This window comes from Oryctolagus cuniculus, chromosome X (assembly GCF_964237555.1).
Source record: "Oryctolagus cuniculus chromosome X, mOryCun1.1, whole genome shotgun sequence".
Classification (NCBI taxonomy): Eukaryota; Metazoa; Chordata; class Mammalia; order Lagomorpha; family Leporidae; genus Oryctolagus; species Oryctolagus cuniculus.
Genome location: NC_091453.1, coordinates 18,965,107 through 18,985,395, shown reverse-complemented (window position 1 = coordinate 18,985,395; position 20,289 = coordinate 18,965,107). Strand labels below are relative to the sequence as shown.

The 20,289-nt window shown below is 36.4% G+C and overlaps 1 protein-coding gene across 17 annotated transcripts in view; it reads left to right on the top strand.

The window, feature by feature from the left end:
• DMD (dystrophin) overlaps nucleotides 1-20,289 on the top strand; it is a 2,248,405-nt gene that overhangs the window by 958,158 nt on the left and 1,269,958 nt on the right. For all 17 annotated transcript variants that reach the window (XM_070067426.1, XM_051827673.2, XM_051827679.2 and 14 more), the window contains one exon: nucleotides 3,588-3,758. In XM_070067426.1, coding sequence (XP_069923527.1) covers nucleotides 3,588-3,758 — 171 coding nt within the window. The remainder of the gene's footprint in view (nucleotides 1-3,587; nucleotides 3,759-20,289) is intronic.

Sequence of the window (20,289 nt, the reverse complement as noted above, 5' to 3'; positions counted from 1 at the left end):
CTGGATTTCTTTATCTGTAAAGCCTTAAGATAAATATAAATAAAATTTTTGCTATATACCTTTATAGATGGTTTCCATTGAACTTTCCGTAAGGGAAAATAATATTAAGGAAGAGATTGAGGTGTCATCAAGTATCAAGCACTCTCAAACCATTATCTGATTTAACCCTCACAGTAGCCCTAGGTCCTAAGTAGGGTGATCTGATTTTTTAGATTCATAAAATGAGGAAAGTCAGATATCCTGCCCAAGTTCAGAGGCAAGTTTAGCGTCCACTGGCTGGCACAGAACCTATCATGCTTACCATGCTATCGTGTTGCCTCTGCAGAGTCATGTATTTACAACATATTTACATTTAATGCTCAGATTCTCCACCTCCATAACAGAACAAGTTTATTTTTTCATGAAATTATGACACAAGAAAAAAAAAGAAGAAATGAATTTTAAGAGTCCAGATTCTGTGTCTGAATTCTACAAGTTATATATTCTCACATAATTGTTGGTTTGCACGTTTTCATTCCTTTCTTATTAGATATATAAAACCTGCTTAGTTAAACCCTTTGTTTGTTCGAGTAACCATGAGGAATATAGAATAATCTAAGGAGTATGAGGCACAGGAACTTCCCTTTGAGGATCTGGAATTGGACAGGCTTTGCTGGTGGTTTGACTGCTATTTGAAAGAGGTCTTTGACTTTGTATTAAACCTATCAACCCATAAGCTTAAAAGAATACAAGCATGTTTGGAAAGGATGTGGATAAATGTGTTAATTTCCTGGGTGAGAATGTAGAATAATTTGCTTATGAGAGTTTTGCTTTTAAACACTGAGAACAGGAATACTAATCAAGCAATAATTTTCTCCATTAATAAAACAAAATTTTTTAATTACATTCATTTATTGCTCCTATTACATGATAAAATTATGTTTAAGTAGAAATGACCTATTCTTTACATAATTTTTATGTGAAAGTAAGGAACTTAAGAGGATAAATTGATCATTATAAATGTTATCTCAATACTTTTGCTTCTTGAAAGAAACAGTATTTTTTTCCTCCAATTTTATCCCCTACTAGCAAGATCAACTCTCATTTTTTAAAGACTTATTTATTTTGAAAGTCATAGCTACAGAAAGAGAGGGAGAAAAACAGACAGACTTTCCATCCACTGATTCACTCCCCAGATGGCCGCAACGGCCAGGGTAGGGCTTGGCCAGGCCTATGCCAGGAGTTCCATCCGGGTCTCCCACATTGGCGCAGGGGCCCAAACATTTGGGCCATGTTCCACTGCTTTGTCCAGGCCACTGGCAGGGAGCTGGATTAAAAATGGAGCAGCCTGGACATGAATCAGCACCCATATGGGATGCATTGTCAGATATGGCAGCTTTACCTGCTATACCACAACACCAGCCCCCAAGCCTTGTATTTATGTAAAAGATTATAAGTACTTCTTGCCCAACTCCCTGAAAAATGACTCAATTTTCTATAAAAAACAGATTTTCTTTTAGGTTAACTTATGTCATTATATTCATTACAAACCTTGGCTATCAGTTACGTTTTATTTAGAGGATTTCTTTCTACCGTGACAGTTGATACATGATGCTATCTTTTGGACAAAGGATCTTGCCTACTCTAGACTGTCTTTATTTGAATTTTTGTAAAAATATACTTTGTTTTAGTAAGAACACTTAAAATGAGATCTGTCCTCAACTAAGTTTTATGAGTTGATAAAATAGTGATAACTATAGGTGCAGTGCTATACATTTCTATAGAATACATCCATATTGAATTGCTGGAAGTTTATGCCAATTATCAGCTCTCCATTTCCTTGTCTCTACAACCATTAGTGACCATTATTCTACACTTTGGTTGTATGTTTTGGATAGTTTTTAGATGACTCATACGAGTGGTGTCATGTAGTGTTTGTCCTCCATGACTGGCTTATTTCATTTAGCATAATGTTCCAAGGTTAATTCCCACTGTCATTTTTCAAGACTGAATATAATTCTTGGTATGTAGAATCTGATGTGAAGATTAGATAATTTTAAGTCCGTGAGCTGGAAGCCACACCTCTTTCACTTTGTGTTGCCATGTTCATCTGCCTGTCATTCAGGGGACCCGTCCCCAGGAAGTACCTCCTCTTACCTTGGACGTGGGGATGGTACCATATAAACACTTGAGTTTTTCCAAGCTCAAAAAACATAGAAAGAATGGAATCACATTCTCTTCCATGTGGACTCAGGACTAGCAAAGCAGGGTATGATAATTCCCTTTCTTTGGCCCCATTCTCCCTTAATAAAGCCCGAGTGGGCCTGTATATTTTCCTCACTTTGTAAATAAAATTTATCACACCACATGACAGTTAGGGCGACATTTAGAATTCTTCTCTAAATAAAGGCAAGAACCTGGGAAATTAATTTTGGCCCTAAACCTAGCCCATAACAAAATCACATTATCTCCTTTCATTCATCTGTAAATGAGTATTTTGATAGGTTTTTTTTATATCTTGGATATTGTGACTTACACCACAAAGAACAGGGGAGTGCTATATATCTTTGGAATTGTAATTTTAATTCTCTTTTTAAAAAGGGATTTATTTATTTTATTTGAAAGAATCACAGAGAGAAAAGGAGAGACAGGGAGAGAGAGATCTTCCATCCACTGATTCACTCACCAAATGGCTGCAATGCCCAGGAGTTTCATCCAAGTGTGCAGGGGCCCAAGCACTTGGGCCATCCTCTGCTGCTTTCCCAGGTGCATTAGCAGGGAACTGGATCATAAGTCTAGCAGCCAGGACTTGAACCAGCACCCATAGGGGATGCTGGCATCACAGGCAGCAGCTTAACCCATTTATGCCCATAATGCAGGCCCTATGATTTTAAATTTTTTGGTCAAGTAACCAGAAGTGGAATTTCTGAACGATATGATAGTTTTATTTTTAATTTTTTGAGAAAATTCTCTACTGACTTTCATTTTGGCTGCATCATTTTGCATTCTCACCAACACTGTAGAGGGAAGGGTTCTATTGGTTTCTCCATCTTCATCAGTACTGTGTGTGTGTGTGTGTGTGTGTGTGTAAATTTCTATCATAACAAGCTTGAAGTGATATCTCCATTTTCTCATTGTGGTATTTTAAATTTTTATTTACCTGATGATTAATGACATCTAGTATTTTTATATGGAAGATTGTATTTCGCTGGCCAATGGCACTTATTAATAGAAGAAACTTATTAAAACCTCTAGTTTGCTTTTAAAATCAGGTTATTATATTTTCTATTGAGTTATAGGGCTTCATTACATATTTTAGAATTTAACCCCTTATCTGATAGTTTCTTCGATTGTGTAGGTCACCTTTTCAGTCTTGTTTCCTTTATTTTGCAGAATCTTCTTATTTTGATGGAGTCAGTCCCACTTGTCCATTTTGTTTTATTTACTATTGATATTCAGGACATATGATTTTGTCTAAAAAAAGTTTTTAAAATGTAGGAAAATGGTTATTTTTAAATCATACAAATACAAAAGATCCAATTAAGTGCCTGTAAGTAAACCTGAATTGAAAAGTGAATCAAATTATATTTTGTTATCGTTCATGTCAGGTAACAGAAAGAAAGCAACAGTTGGAGAAATGCTTGAAATTGTCCCGTAAGATGCGAAAGGAAATGAATGCCTTGACAGAATGGCTGGCGGCTACAGATATGGAATTGACAAAGAGATCAGCAGTTGAAGGAATGCCTAGTAATTTGGATGCTGAAATTGCCTGGGGAAAGGTAAAACATAGATCACTGAAGATTATTTTAACATGTAAATATATAGAGTTATGTGGTTTTATAAGGAACTATTAAGGTATAACAATAGTAAAATTATAAATATTTTTATTTTCTCTTTCTCATATATTATAACCAGTAGGTTAATTGTATATTTCAGGATCATACAAACAAACAAAAAACAATGGGAAGCTTTACAAATATTTCCCTAAAGCTTGCTTAGAATTAGCTAGGTTATGGGTAAGTCCTTAAAATGTCAATATACCCTGATTTGATCTTTACACAATGTGTACATGTATCAAAACATTACACTGAACACCATGAATTCATAAAATTATTTTATAAGTCAATTAAAAATAAAAAATTCTACAGTTGTGTATATATCACTACTTATAAATGTTCCCCAGAAATGAGACTGTTTTGTTAGATTTCCTAAGACTAAACTGCCCATATAGACTCCGTCCAGATCTCCCCCAACCCTCTGGCCCCATCCCAAACCACAAAGAGGTCAAGGACACAGAGACTGCTGACTGTTGGGCTGGATAGGACTTGTAAGATTAGCAGATTGTCAAGGTCACAATCGAAAAGAATCTCAAGGGATGTGTACAGATGCTATCATTTCCATCACCAAAGGGTACAGGGCCTCATTTCATCCTCAGCTAATAAATTCTTGCCATTTCTCTGACAGCCAATCAAACATTTATTTCTGCCTAGAATTTCAGGTCAAGGCACTCATAGCTTAAAATTTCTTTACAGTTGATTCATTACTTGATTACTTGAAAATGCATTGATAAAAAAGAAAGAGTTAATAACATGTTTTCACCTCAGTTTTGCCAAGACAATTAAAGCCTATTAAAAAATAAATCATAGCATGCCCATCCCATTGATTTTTTAAATTAGTGAACATTCACATACTTCATATCATTTTTAAAAAGTCTTTGCTTTATTTTTAATTCACTATGATTAGCCAAAGGATGTAAATTTTGCAAATTTAAGTGTACTATCTGAAAATTTAAAATAGTATAACAATCAAAACTGAAAATAGCTTTTCTAGTACTAGAATTTGATTTTATAAAATGCTTTCAAAATTGTAGTAAATGAAATTAAGTTGTGAGATTGAGTTAGTAAGGAATACACAGATTTCAGGTTAAAGATTGCATTAGTTTTATCTTTTCCTTATTATTCAAACATAGTTTGCTTTTCTAGGTGATTAGTTAAATTAAACCAACAACAGTTACATGCTCAGATGCAGGTTGGGCTAGTGTAAGAAATAAGCCAAAAATACAGTGACTCAGAGAAGGTAGAGGCATTTTTCTATCTTGTAAGGTAGGTAGCACAGGATAAGGGAGATAGATTTATTTCATGAAATTCATGTGTATTTATATTTCCTGGGTAAAAATTTCTCATACTGCCAGACCTCGGTTCTAGCCCATAAAAAAGGAGAAAATAATGAGGAAGAATATCAGATCTGTTTTAAGGATGTATTATGAAATCTCCATGATAGTCATATAACCATACCTAACCTCCAGGGAGGGTGACAAATTACAGTCTCTCTTCGGGTTGGCATGTATCCTCCTGAAATGATATTGTACTACAATGAATAAAGAGAGAATGCATTCTGGAGGACAGTTACCAGTTATTGGCCAGAGCAGTGTTACCCCTGGCGTTTACATCATTGGATAAAGGGAAAAAAAGGCCTGCATGACCTCTCCCACCCACCCACCCTCTCTCTCACCCTCTTTTCCCTCTCCCTCCCTCCCTCCCTCCCTCTCTCTCTCCCTTCCTTCCTCTCCCTCCCTCTCCCTTCCTCTCCCCCCTCTCTCTCAGTTATAAAATGTATCTGACCTACTAATAGGAGTTCTTAGCATAAATACCCACTAGCTGTAACAAAAACTAAAATATTTAGATCATTGAGGTACGAGATATAGTAAAACATGCATGGGTTAAGTAGTAGTGCATATCAGGGATTCATGAAAATCGTCCAGACTTCGTTTTCAGTACTCTCCACATTATCACCACAGATCACATCTTTGATTGCTCATTGCACGTTGAGCTGGTATATTAGTTTTTTAGGGCTGCTATAACAGAGTATCAAAGACTGGTGGCTTAAACAACAGGAATTTATTTCCTCGTAGTTCTGGAGACTGCAAGTCCAAGATCAAGATGTCATCATGAATAGTTTCCTTTGAGGCCTCTGTCCTTGCTTTGCTGAGTTGCTATTCTGTATCTTCACATGCTATTCCTTCTGTACATATGCAGGCTCCGATTTCTCTTCTTGTAAAGGACACCATTCATACTGGATCAGGGACCATCTCAATGATGTAATTTTAACAGAGTTACCACTTTAAAGGCCCCATCTCCATTTAGTGTCACATTCTTTGGTTCTAGCAATTAAGACTCTATCATATGAATTTCGCAGGGTATACATTTTAGCCTCCACTGATAGAGTAGCTTTACAGATACAATGGAGAAGCGACCATAACAGTGCATAATAGAGCTAAATATGAAGGAAGTTTGAGAAACACTTTATTACAATTTAAGAGAATCCTTAAAAAGTGTGCCACAAATGAATTCTGTATCCCAGAGTCTTCATGAAGCCATTGAGACTAAGTAACCTAGTGTAGTATCTTCGCATTAGCTTCACCATGAAATTATTACAATATATAAGAGAATGAAATCTACAAATTATATACATGACCCTTGTCAAATAGAAGACTTGAGTAATCTGGAGACATTTACTAAATCTGTCTGGATTTTTTTTTTCATAAATCAATGGAACCATCTAATTTGAAGTCTAATAGCAAAAGTTTAGAAAACTGGCATTTCTTATATTCTTGGATTATTTGAAATACTAAACTCTTAATGATAAACATAAAGATCCTTCAGTGGTCAAGTGAAAACTACACATTTACATGTTACATACATTCTGAAACTACACATTTACATGTTACATACATTCTGAAAAATTGATGTGTAAGCTTTACAAGTTTCTTTGAAGCTTTCTTTGCTCTACAGAGTTAAAAGTCAGATAATTATTTTAAGAATTTATTATTATAGTTATTAATATAATCTTATATAGATTATTAGTATTCTAATTTAGATTAAAAACATGGGGGCCTGCACCATGGCTCACTAGGTTAATCCTCTGCCTGCGGCGCCGGCATCCCATATGGGCACTGGGTTCTAGTCCCGGTTGTTCCTCTTCCAGTCCAGCTCTCTGCTGTGGCCTGGGGAAGCAGTAGAAGATGACCCAAGTGCTTGGGCCCTGCACCCACATGGGAGACCAGGAGGAAGCACCTGGCTGCTGGCTTCGGATTGGCATAGCTCCGGCCGTAGCGGCCATTTGCAGAGTGAACCAACGGAAGGAAGACCTTTCTCTCTGTCTCTCTCTCTCTCACTAACTCTATCTGTAAAAAAAAAAATTAATTAATTAATTAAATTTAAAAAAATTAAAAAACAAGTGCTCATAGGTGATACCATCTGACTCCTCAGCACATTCCCATTTCACATGCTTTCTTGGAAGACAGAGATCTTAATTCATGCTGTCTCATGTGCTGTTGCAAAGTAAAAATACCAGAATTTCTTAAAAAATTGAGTGATCATTTAAATTAAATACATTAAATATACTTTGTAATTATTCTGAGTGTTTTTGATGGGAGATAAATATACTTAATTATTTTTGTTTTTAAATTTTTTTATATGTAAAACTTTTCCACATTCACCTCATATGTAAATTTACATACATATACATACATACAATTTTTCTTGAATGTGAAGATATTATTATCGCATAATTTGGAATTTATACTGAATTTCTCTTATATTGACCCAGAACATTTTATTTACTTGGATAATAAAAGATGTTAACATCTAGGGAAACATATTCTAATACACAAAAATTTCATTTATCTGAAATGATAATTGACCTTCAGTTCATCCAAAGCGTAATTTTAAGTGTATTGATTAGAATTAAATATTTGTTTATTTTAGAGTTTTTATTTATTAAATATCTATATAGATTTTATACAATGCTATAAATTAATAGCTGATATTATATAGTATATTAATTTATTTTAAAAGTTGTTTAAAGAGATACATATGACACACCTGGGCAGGCACAAATAAAATAGAAAACTGAGAAGTGGGGAAATTATAATAGGAAAATAGTAAAAACTATACAAAAATGTCCAAAATATCAAAATATCTCATGGACATTAGAATGGGTAGATAGGAATAAAGCCACAGATCTGGTACTGAGATTTCTAGCAGACAAAGAAATAAATGTATTTATGTGACTGAAATTTTCCAAATTAGCAAAATGATCGTTAAAATACAATTTAAATTACTACTAGTTTAAGGGCTCTTCATTAGAACTTGGATCCAGAAGAAAAAAAAATTAGAGGAACCATGAAGGAGAAAGTACTGTTATTCAAATAATGAATATAAGAAAAAATTGTTATTTTTTCCATCAGTATGCCTCCATGCAAGAGAAAAGCATAGTGCCTGAGTGCCATTCACAGTTCAGTGGAAGGAAAGAACATTGGAGCATAGGCCTAAAATTTTCTGAAGTCATTTTTTTGAAGTCATTATTTTCATATTTTAAATTGCTCAAAGGAAATAGATAATCATATAAAATTATCCATGGATATGAATTCCTCCACCTGAACATTTTTAAAGATTTATTTATTTGTTTGAAAGAGAGAGTATTTCCATCCACTGGTTCACTCCTCCAAAGGCTGGAGCAGCCAGGGCTAGGCCATGCCAAAGTCAGGAGGTTCATCCAGGTTTCCCACATGGGTGCAGAGGCCCAAGCACTAGGGCCATCTTCTGCTGCTTTCTCAGACCATTAGCAGGGAGCTGGATTGGAAGTGGAGCAGCCAGGACAAGAACTGGTGCCCTTATGGGATGCCAGCATCACAGGTGGTGGCTTTGACTACACCACAATGCTGGCCCTGATTCTGAACTTTTAAGTAGAATTAGGCACCAGAAATTTAAAGTTTTCCTCTTTGGATATAGGGAAAATAGTTTATTCTGTGTTCTTCATCTTTAAGAAATCCAGATTGAGAGCCCGTGCTGAGTTGTAGCTGGTAAAGGTGCCGCCTGCAGGGCAGGCATCCCTTGTGAGCATAGGTTCAAGTCCCAGCTGCTCCTCTTCCAGTGCAGCTGTATGCTGTGGCCTGGGAAAGTAGTAGAAGGTGAACCAAGTCCTTGATCCTTGCACCCACATAGGAGACCTGGAAGAAGCTCCTGGCTCCTGGCTTCGGACTGGCCTACAGGCCATTATGGCCTTTTGGGGAATAAACTAGTGGATGGAAGACCCCTAAGTGACCCAGGGATTATAATATTACCTATATTGGTAACCACTGAAGCAGCTATGAATATGATACCAGATTTAATCTGTAAGATTATTTAATAATTTTTGAAAGGCAGAGAAAGATATAGAAATCTCTTATGCACTGGTTCATTCCCCAAGTGCTTGCAACAGATCAGACCAGGAAAAGCAAACTCAATCCAAGTCCTTCAACCTGAATGGAAGGGATTCAACTACCCTGCTACCTCCCAGGGTGTTTATTAGCTTGAAGCTGGAATTTGGAGACAAGCTGGGCCTACAGCATTCAAATTTGAAATGAGGTCTTACCTTTAGTGCCATACACACACTCCTAACAATGATTTTTTTTTTTTTGCCTGTAACCACAAAAGGTATATTATAAAATTCAGTCTCCGGCTGGCGCCATGGCTCACTAGGCTAATCCTCTGCCTAGAACCTCAGGTTCTAGTCCCAGTTGGGGCACCAGATCCTGTCCCAGTTGCTCCTCTTCCAGTCCAGCTCTCTGCTGTGGCCCGGCAAGGCAGTGGAGGGTGGCCCAAGTGCTTGGGCCCTGCACCCGCACGGGAGACCAGGAGGAAGCACCTGATCCTGGTTTCAGATTGGCGCAGCGCGCTGGCCACAGCGCACCAGCTATAGCGGCCATTTGGGGGGTGAACCAACGGAAGGAAGACCTTTCTCTCTGTCTCTCTCTCTCTCTCTCACTAACTCTGCCTGTTAAAAAATAAAATAAAATTCAGGCTCCTTAAAATATATAGTAAAATTGGAAACATCTTAAAGGATTCAGTGTGACTCCGTGTACACAAAGATTAAAATGTATTTTAAAACATTATACATTGTTTATTAATACATGAAACATATACTAAAAATAGGCATGCATGTGGATTTTTCAGATGAGTACAGAACAGGAATTTTTCTGTATGTGCAAGGGCAGAATTAATGAGATGGGTATAGGAAGTAAATTTTTATAATATTTCATTCCATAAGATGGCTTATAATTACAGAAATAATTATATTCTATATAATTCCCATGTGTCTAATATTTAGGAACATAAGAAAACACAATATACAAAAAAGTCAAATTATTGGGATTTTGACTTTCAGAATCTTGTGCAGCCAAGTTCTATGAGCTAAGTCTTAGTAATTAAGAAAGACTTTACCTATAGGAAATTACTAATTTCAAAAGAATATGGCCACTGTTTGCCTGGTCTAGTTAAGCATCAGCCAGGAACACATCCTCTGACTGAGCAAAAAGACAGGAACCTTAGAAGATCAACTTGGTTTTCTGGGTATCATTAGCAGCATTACAGTATGAATGATTGATTCCTAACAGCAATTACATTGTGGAAATAGAATAAGGCAAATGAGTGGCACAGGCTGAGAATTGAGACTGCCTCTCAAAACAGAACCAAAGTAAGTGGGCATTTTTGTGGTAGCAATGCAGGTTCTACTGTCCTAAGAATGCGTCTATTCAGATAGAATCATTAGCAGAGTAAATATATCTGTTCATCATTGGATGTGGTTATAATATTGGAACCTGTGGACTCTGAAATGTTTCTATTTCTCTTGTTATGAACAAGAATATAAAGGCCCAACATTCCTTTCTCTGTTTCTTGATTAGTTTTCAAGGCATCTAGGACTATCAGTAAAATGGACAAGCACTTTTCCTGAGAATTTGGCCATCATTTGGGTCCAAGGTCATCAACATAACATTATTAAGGGAGCTATCAAAATTCCAACCTAATAGAGACCACCCCAATTCTAGAAAACTTCGTGAACTTCCTATTAGGGAAGAATGCTTAAAAGTTTAATTTTTTGCAAAGAGGAAGATAAATTAGAGCTAGATGATCCTATGGCTAATGGGCCTAATCCATTTTGTCACCTGCTTTTGTCCAATCCAAAGATTGAAAAAAAATCAGAAGAGCAAGGTTTCATGACATGTACATGAAATTCACATGCCTATATCTATAAATAAAGTTTTGTTAGAATATAGTAACTTGCATTTATTTGGTTATTGTTTTCCTGCTTTTGTGCTACAATAACAGAGTTGAGTAGTTATGATAGAGACTACATGGTCCACAAAGCCTAAGACAGTTACTATGTGGTCATTCAAAGAAAAAGTAGGCCAACCCTTGAACTAGAGGAAAGCTAATGTAGAAACAATGTCAAAAGTCTGACCCTGAACTTTTACCATATTTTCGTCATGAATAGGTATCAGGAGTTTGACATTGCTATGATCCTTTTATAAAGCAAGAATATCACAGGAAATGTTTTTTTTCTAAATGTGTATTAATTTATCAACATTTCCCTCCTTTTCAAAATTAATAGTCACACATTTAAAACCATACAGACTAGAATCCATAGTCTTCAATAAAGATGCTAGCCGGTGCAAGGTACAATTTCAGATGTTTCAGAGTGTAATCTACTTGGAGAGAACTATAAACCAGATTATCTTAAGTGTCCAATATTTTATTCTTAATTGACACATTAAAATTGAGTGTAATTTTGGAGTACCACGTGATGCTTCAATACATGTATACATTCTGCAATGTTCAAATCAGGGTGAGGACATGTCTCCTCAACATTTATTTTTTTTCTTTTATTTTATTGTGAAAATAGTCAATTCTCTTTCTTGTTTCTCCAACCTATAACTTATTACCCATTGACCAGTCTTCCTATGCCCTCCCTGTTCCTACTTACCTCCCAACCTCTGGTAACCACCATTCAACTTTTCACTTCTATGAGGCAATTTAGAAACATTCCATAAGTGAGGTAATGTGTAGCTTCTCTGTGCCTAGCTATTTCACTTGTCTTTCAGTTCCATCCATGTTGTAACAAATTCTAATTCATCTGTTATGTGAATAAACAGTGTTCCATTGTATATAGAAGGATAGCTCAAAAATGTTCTTGAAAAATGGAATTTAAAGATACGTTTAGGGGCAAGTGTTTGACCTAGTGGTTCAGATACTTTCATCCCATATCAGAGTACCAGTTTGATATCTGGTTCCAGCTGCAGTCTCCTGTTTACAAGTAATGCAGAATCCTCTCCCTCTCCCTCTCCCTCTCCCTCTCCCTCTCCCTCTCCCCCTACCCCTCCCCTTCCCCCTCTTCTCCTCCCCCTACCCCTCTTCCTCCTCTCCCCCCCTCCAAGTAAATATATTTTTAAAAAAGTATAAATATTATTTTGGCATAATTTTTGAAACACATGTATTTTCTTAATATGTATTTTCCATGAGCTTTTTGAAGACCCTTAATATGTATTGCATTTTTATTTTACTCATCATTCATCAGTTGATTCTTAGTGATCCTGTAAGAGAAATGATGGGAAAATTTCCAGGAGTAAGTAGAATGGGGGCAAGGTTGATTAACTGAAGGTAAAGCTGCAGGCAAGAAACCTGATCTTCCTATTCCCACCTTCCTTATTGCAGTTACAGATAACAAAATGAAAATTTTAAAAAGCAGTGCCAATTGTTAAAATGGTAAAGGCAATGTTTTAAAATATTAAGACATTTTAGAATAGTAACAGAAGTGAGATAAAAAATTTTATAGTGGAAGTTGAATGTTAATCTACTAATGTTAATTGAAAATCCCTAATACCATGTAACCCTTTCACTGTATTTTTACGTTCAAATAATTTGTTCCCATCCAAATAGTAATGAGGGCAGCATTAATAAGATTTTGAAAGAATGATCACTTCTAGCTGAATAGTCTGGTCAACAGAAATGCATGAGGAAGTTATAAATGTGACATTCCTTACTCTATAAATCATCAGGCAATTTTCCCTTTCATCTCTCACAACTTTCTGTTAATGGGTTTGCCAGGTTGAGGACAGAAACACTCAGGTTTCTAGAGTAGAAACAATAAAGGGAAATGGTAAGGCAAGCTAGGAGAGATGAGCAGCACCCAAAGAGTTTGAGAGCCAGCACTGCACAAGATCCTCAAGCTGTGAGGATAAACTCTATTAGACTATTACATAGACATTAGCAGGTCACTTGACAAGAGTACAGGGATCATGTCTGTTTTGGTTACATGCTATGTCCTACATATATAGTGTCTGACATATAGTATATACTCATTAAATATTAAAAATTAAATAGATAAAAATTAAAACAAAGTATTTTTAAGATTCAAATGGTGTACATTTGGAATTATTTAAGAATAAACATGTTTAGACACATAAGCAATCATCTCATTAAATTCCCATAAAATATTAGAGATCACAAAGGAAATTGAGGGATGGCATGTGCTACTTTTACAAAAAGAAGATTATGGGGCCAGCATTGTGGTATAGCAGGTTAAGCCACGGCCTGCAGCACTGGCATTCCATATGGGTACCAGTTCGAGCCCTGGCTGCTCCATTTCCAATTCAGCTCATTGCTAATGCACCTAGGAAATCAGTGGAGGATGGACTAAGTGTTTGAACCCCCACACCCATTTGGGATACCCGAAAGAAGCTTCTGGCTTTGGCCTGGCCCATTGGGGAGTGAAGCAGCAGATGGAAGATCTAAATCTCTCTCTCTCTCAATCTCTCTCACTCTCACTTTAATAATCTTTCAAATAAATAAATGAATAAATCTTTTAAAATGCTAAGTAACTCTTAGAAATCCTACTTTCTAGTCACGTTAAAGTAATAAAAAATATATATAAACTTACATAAACGATAAAGTAATATAACTAAAATAACAAAAAATCATTATCTACAATAAAACAAATAATGGCTAAATTTAAAGTATAGAAAATAGTTTAAATTAAAATAAAAAATGCCTTTATACTATTTTATAATCTGTAGTCTGTTCCCACTGATGTGATTTTAGATTTCAAATAGTATTTGTTAATGTTTAAAAACACTCTGATTAGGTGGATATAAGTTAATAGATTCTGAATATCCCATTACTAGCCAAAATTGCTTAGCATTTGAGCTGAACATGAAAAAAACATAGGAAAGTAAATTTTTATGTGATTAAACAGTAGTTTATTACTGTGATTATCATTATATTTGGAAAATATAAGTTACAGCAAAGTTTAATCTGTATGAATTTCTGATTTAGCCACTAACAGACTTCATTTATTTCCAATTTTGTTTCATTCATCAAAAGTTCCATATCAATTAAATAATTCAGCACCACTAAGCCACTTTAATATCCACGGTGTTATCTAAAAATTAAAGTGGTAAATTATGATTCCCTGGAAAGAAATTTTTTGGTCCTATAATACATTAGACCCATCAAATTTTTTGGTAGTTCACATCTATCATTTTTAATAAATTGAGCAACAGATTTTATTAACAGTAGTTTTTTGATACCAAGAGTTACTGAGAGAATTATAAAAATGCTGAATTCAAAATATTAAATAATGCAAAATAATTGATGTCCAGTAGCCATTTTTATAATAAATAAATGTGCTTTTAACATTTATTTTGGAGACAAATTTTTATGATGTTCAATATAAAGGAGAAAAAAATTTCTCAGCCTTCTACTGCACTTCACCTGTAACATTTAATGATTGTCACTAAGCAAACCTCATGACAGATTGTGTCTTTTTGTCTGCCAGTGATTCTCACCATTTACTGCATGTTGGATTGAACTGGGAAACCTAAAAGGCTTGCTAATACCTAAGGCCCACCCTAGAGGTTCCGATTTATTGACCTGAGTTTAGCCAATGAAGCTAATATTTGGCAAAGTTGAGAGCCACGGGAAAAAATGCCTCACAAGATTTGTGAATTTCAGCCAGTTTGATGAGAACTACGTTCACTTCAGTGAGCTATGTTGTGTACTCTTATTAAACAATCAGCTTTTGTAGTTTAAAAAGATCTGGTTTCTGGTCCTAGATTATCTAGATAGTTGCCTCAACTCATCAGTCCTCCTAGCTATAAAAGCATGAGAACTATTACTTATTTCTAAAGTCTGTTACACTATCATTCCAATGAAAAATTGCATATCTTTTTTTAAGGAGAGAATAGTAATTTATCTGTGAAGTGAAATAACACTAGCAGATCATTAACTTCATACAATGAATGCATCAAGCAGCTGTTACTTAGAAAATAGAACATCTGTTAAATGCCATTGGAGTCACTACTCACTGTCATTATAGTTATAGCTATAATTTTGGTTCTGCACATTCTGCTTTCAGGAAATTCTTTAATAGACACTATATTATTAATAAAAAGTCAATACACACTGCTATAAAATCTGTTTAATGTTTTATACTCTTCTTTAATTTATCATTATATTATTCTGTCACATTAGCCTAAAAGTAAAACATATCCTAAACTTCTGCCAGGATGGAATAATGTAGGAGCCTAAAAGAGTAATTAAATATCAAACTGCATCTTGTTTAACACATACTAGATAGTAGGATGCTACACTGATTTGATGATAGCTGTTGAGGATCAAAAAGTATCACTATCACTTTAAATGTAAATATAGAAGGCATACTTCACCTTAACTTCAAAAACCTTAAAATGTAACAAATGTGTGTCTTAGAATTGCAGTAATATGGTGATTTTTTCATTATATTTCTATCATTATATTAACTAAAGAGTGAAAGAATCACCTTCCATTTGTGATGCTCAGAAGTGGTATTGTATTTAAATAGTTGAAGGGCAGATTTCAGTTGGGTAGGGAACTTTTACTGTGATTTCTATGAGAATGCTAACCCTTCATGCATGGAAGAGGGAACATGCCCAAGAGATTCAGAAAGAGCTAAACAGGAAGTTAGTAGTGCCTATTCAATTCAGAAATATAGGATTCATGGGAAAAAAAAAGTTCATGGAAAGTAGAATTAAAGGATATATTTATTTTGTTGCAATTTTTTTGAAATCTGTGCATTGATGGGTCTTCAAAAAGTTTTTGGAAAGTGTATATTATGCAAAAAATACAGGGATTTTAAAAAAATGTGCACCAAAGTAAATTTTTATTCTACTTTTCCACAGATTTTTTGACATTACTATCACGTACCTCTATGGGTGTTCAAGCACGTATTTGACTAATTGTGGGGCTGAGTGTTGATGTAATCTCTGGAGCAGGATACCTACAAGAGAATAAAAAAAATGAAGAAAGAAAGGGTAGGAATAATAGGCAGTCAGATAAAGAACTGTCCTAGGAATATAAGTCCCTGAGAAATTGCAAGAAAACTTGTGGAAAGCGTTGGAAGAAATGAGTATGGGAGAGAGTCAAGACCAAGTAAGCTCTTTGCCTACCAGTGGGGGAGAATATCTGTGGATGTGTTCCTTTGGGACCAGTAATTATTCCAATACTGTTCTGTCTTACCTTTAAATAAAATTTAAGTAGTTGTTTCCGTCCTGTAATTGTATGATCATCAGAGTTCAACAGAACAAGTTCCCAGTCTGCTATTACATCAGTAAACTGAGTTGAGGAACTGATGACCAAATACTTTACCTAAGGTGCCAATTAAGATTTCTACATTCTATTCAACTTGTTGGTATAAGGAATGAATCAGAATGTGTTCTTCTTCCTTCCCATGGACACAGGAATACATTCACTAGAGAAAATTAATTTATTCCTCCCATTCCTTATTATAAGGATACTGGAATAACATTTAAAAATTATTGACAGCAAATGTTTTATTTAAAATCATGAAAGCAAGTGTTCAATATTTATATCATACTGGAGGTATCAAATATTACAAATTAAACATATGAAGATAGAGACTTTGATAGTGATTTATATTTAAACTGAAAAATACTCACATCAGACGTTTTTCCTATGTCAGCAAAACCTTAGAGCTAATGACTCAAGTGTAGTTCTTATTCGGCTATTCTTAAGTCTCTTGAAAGTGGACTTATGATCATGTCATACATCAAAATAATACTGGAACCTGAAAAGACACTAGAAATTAGTTGCTGCTTCCTTTTTTCCATTAAACGCATGAAATATCATTGGACATTAAATGTTTTCTCTTATGAAGAGGTTTTTCAAATGGGGATACAGAACACGGGAGTGGCCATTCTAAGAAAATGCCACTGGATAGCTATGCACTCCCACCTTTATTTAGAGGGTACAAGCAAGTCTATGAGCCAGCAGGCACTTAGGCAAGGTTATACATCAACTTAAGGATCTGGGAAAAGGAATTCAGTCTGGTGGTCTAATAAAGGGATTAGAGCTGTGATGTAAATCTTCAGAGACAGGCCCATTTAGATGCTCCTGTAAATGTACAAATTCCCGGCCAGTGCCACTGCTCACTAGGCTAATCTGCCTGAGGCACCTGCACTCCAGGTTCTAGTCCTGGTCAGGGCATCGGATTCTGTCCCGGTTGCTCCTCTTCCAGTCCAGCTCTCTGCTGTGGCCCGGGAGTTCAGTGGAAGATGGCCCAAGTGCTGGGGCCCTGCACCCACATGGGAGACCAGGAGAAGCACCTGGCTCCTGGCTTCAGATCAGCGCAGTGCGCCAGCCACAGCAGCCATTGGGGGATGAACCAACGGAAAAGGAAAACCTTTTTCTCTGTCTCTCTCTCACTGTCCACTCTGCCTGTCAAACAGTTTTTTTTTTTTTTAAATTCCCAAAAATATTCCAGGTACCAATTTATGTCCATTAGCCCCCTGCTGCTCCCATTATCACATTGCTTTGGGGCAGGTGTACCCATCCCTGGCCTGTTTTGGTGTGAGCAGAAATTGCAGCAATGCCTCGAATTTCAGGTGGTGTACCCCACCAGAGGCATTTATGCAGTATCTCTACACCCTTGAAAATTCAGTGGAGGATTTTGGTAGATAATTGACATAAAATAATTTTCTATGATCCAGGAATTTTTTGAAACATTTCCTAAATTCAAAACTTCCCCTGATCCTTTCTGAAGTTTGGAATTTTCCATTAGCTTTAACTGCATTGCCTGGCATGTAAAAAAAAAAAAAAAGTAAAGATTTTGGTACATAACTTTTTATTTTTTTAACAGGCAGAGTGGACAGTGAGAGAGAGGGATGAAGAGAAAGGTCTTCCTTTGCCGTTGGTTCACCCTCCAATGGCCGCCGTGGCCGGCGTGCTGCGGCCGGCGCACCGCGCTGATCCGAAGGCAGGAGCCAGGTGCTTCTCCTGGTCTCCCATGGGGTGCAGGGCCCATCCTCCACTGCACTCTCTGGGCCACAGCAGAGAGCTGGCCTGGAAGAGGGGCAACCAGGACAGAATCCAGCGCCCCAACCGGGACTAGAACCCGGTGTGCCGGCGCCGCAAGGCGGAGGATTAGCCTAGTGAGCGCAGTGCCAGCCATAATAACTTTTTATATTCTTGCAGAAAAGGATTAATGGTCTGATCCATTTAAATGTTTATTCATTTTTATTTATTTTAAAGAGAATGATTGATTGATTGATTCTGTCCATTGGCTCATTCACCAAATGCCTGCAGCAACCACTGCTGGGCCGGGCCAAAGCCAGGAACCAGAACTTCTGTCTGGCTCTTCCATGTGGGTGGTAGGAACTCAGTACTTGAGCCAGCATCTTGTGCCTCCCAGCCACATTAGCTTGAATGTGGACTGGAATATGGACACAAGACTTGATCACTGGCACTCCAACATGGAATGTGGAAGTCCCAAGAGACATCTTAACCTGCTGTGCCACAATATTGCATGCACAGTATAATAGTTAGAGACATGTTCAAAGATAATTAGGGACCTCAAAGTAAATTAAATTTTTACTTAATAAGGTGTTACCTTTGTGAACAAATCAACTGAAATTATAAGCCACTAGCCTGAAATATAAGAAATAGACAATGTTCATTTGTACTTATTTTTATTTCTTTGACTAGCCCATATAAGCTTTCAAAGGACAGGACATTTCTCTGCTGCTCTACCATTTTATCCACATTGTCTCGAACAAAGATCAAATTTTGTATAATAAAAGTAGTATAGGGAACAGATGAAGGATTTAAAGTGCTGAAATTTATTGCAAGTCCATTCACAAGTCAACTTCCAAAGAGGCTGTTTCTACCCAAAGGAGACATTTCTTATCATTTTCCAAAAACACATTGCATGGAAATAAATACCCTGCTACAAGAGTTTCTGCCATCTAGTAGAAGCTTAATAAACATTTATGCTTGCTGTATGAACAGTTTTAATGAACTGCTAAGCTCACTCATGTGCAACAAATGACACCGATGTTACAAATAACTCTAGGTATAGTAGCTAACCTGTAACCGAAATTCAACTTTTTCTTGTTTATAAATGTTGAAAGCAAACTCTAATAATAGCAGTAGCTGTGACTTGGTCACCGATAGAAATGACAGATATTTCATATCATGTTCCAGTCACTGAGTATACTTGGTATACAGAAGCAACGAGTGTATTCCTCGCTACTTTGAAATTATCCTATTTAGTGACCTGATGCTAGATCCTGTTAGTTAATATGCTGGGAAACAAAACATGTATTACTACATCACAAAAATTTTTAGAAACACATATATTATATTTTGACTTAATTGGTCTTATTTCAACCCATGTATATTTTCTTTTATGCTTTTGTAGGCATTAAGATAAGAAGGGGTCATTAAGCTTAATCAGATACCAGAGATCCATGATACAAAAAGGCTAAAATTTGATGTAGATAGACAGTGGTGCCATACTTTCTAAGTTTTTTAAAAAGCAATAGAATGGCCGGCACCGCGGCTCACTAGGCTAAGCCTCCACCTAGCGGTGCCGGCACACCGGGTTCTAGTCCCAGTTGGGGCGCCGGATTCTGTCCTGGTTGCCCCTCTTCCAGGCCAGCTCTCTGCTGTGGCCAGGGAGTGCAGTGGAGGATGGCCCAAGTGCTTGGGCCCTGCACCCACAAGGGAGACCAGGAGAAGCACCTGGCTCCTGGCTTCGGATCAGCGTGATGTGCCGGCCGCGGTGGCCATTGGAGGGTGAGCCAACGGCAAAAAGGAAGACCTTTCTCTCCATCTCTCTCTCTCACTGTCCACTCTGCCTGTCAAAAAAAAAAAAAAAAAAGCAATGGAATGTCAACCTTTAACCACGACATGTACAAGATAAATATATTTAGTTGGGCAATACATTTGTTTAGCAATTAAATATGTGCACTCAAAGATAAATAATTAAATTAACCACATTTGTGTATACATATATGCTCAACAATGAAACTGCATTTCATATTCTTTGATTTTTATGGTTTATAAACACATTGTTGTAGGTTTAAACCTTTGTAAAATCTAACCAGAGTGACCATACACACTGCCATTTCACAACCATTTTATCTTAAGGCTACAAAAT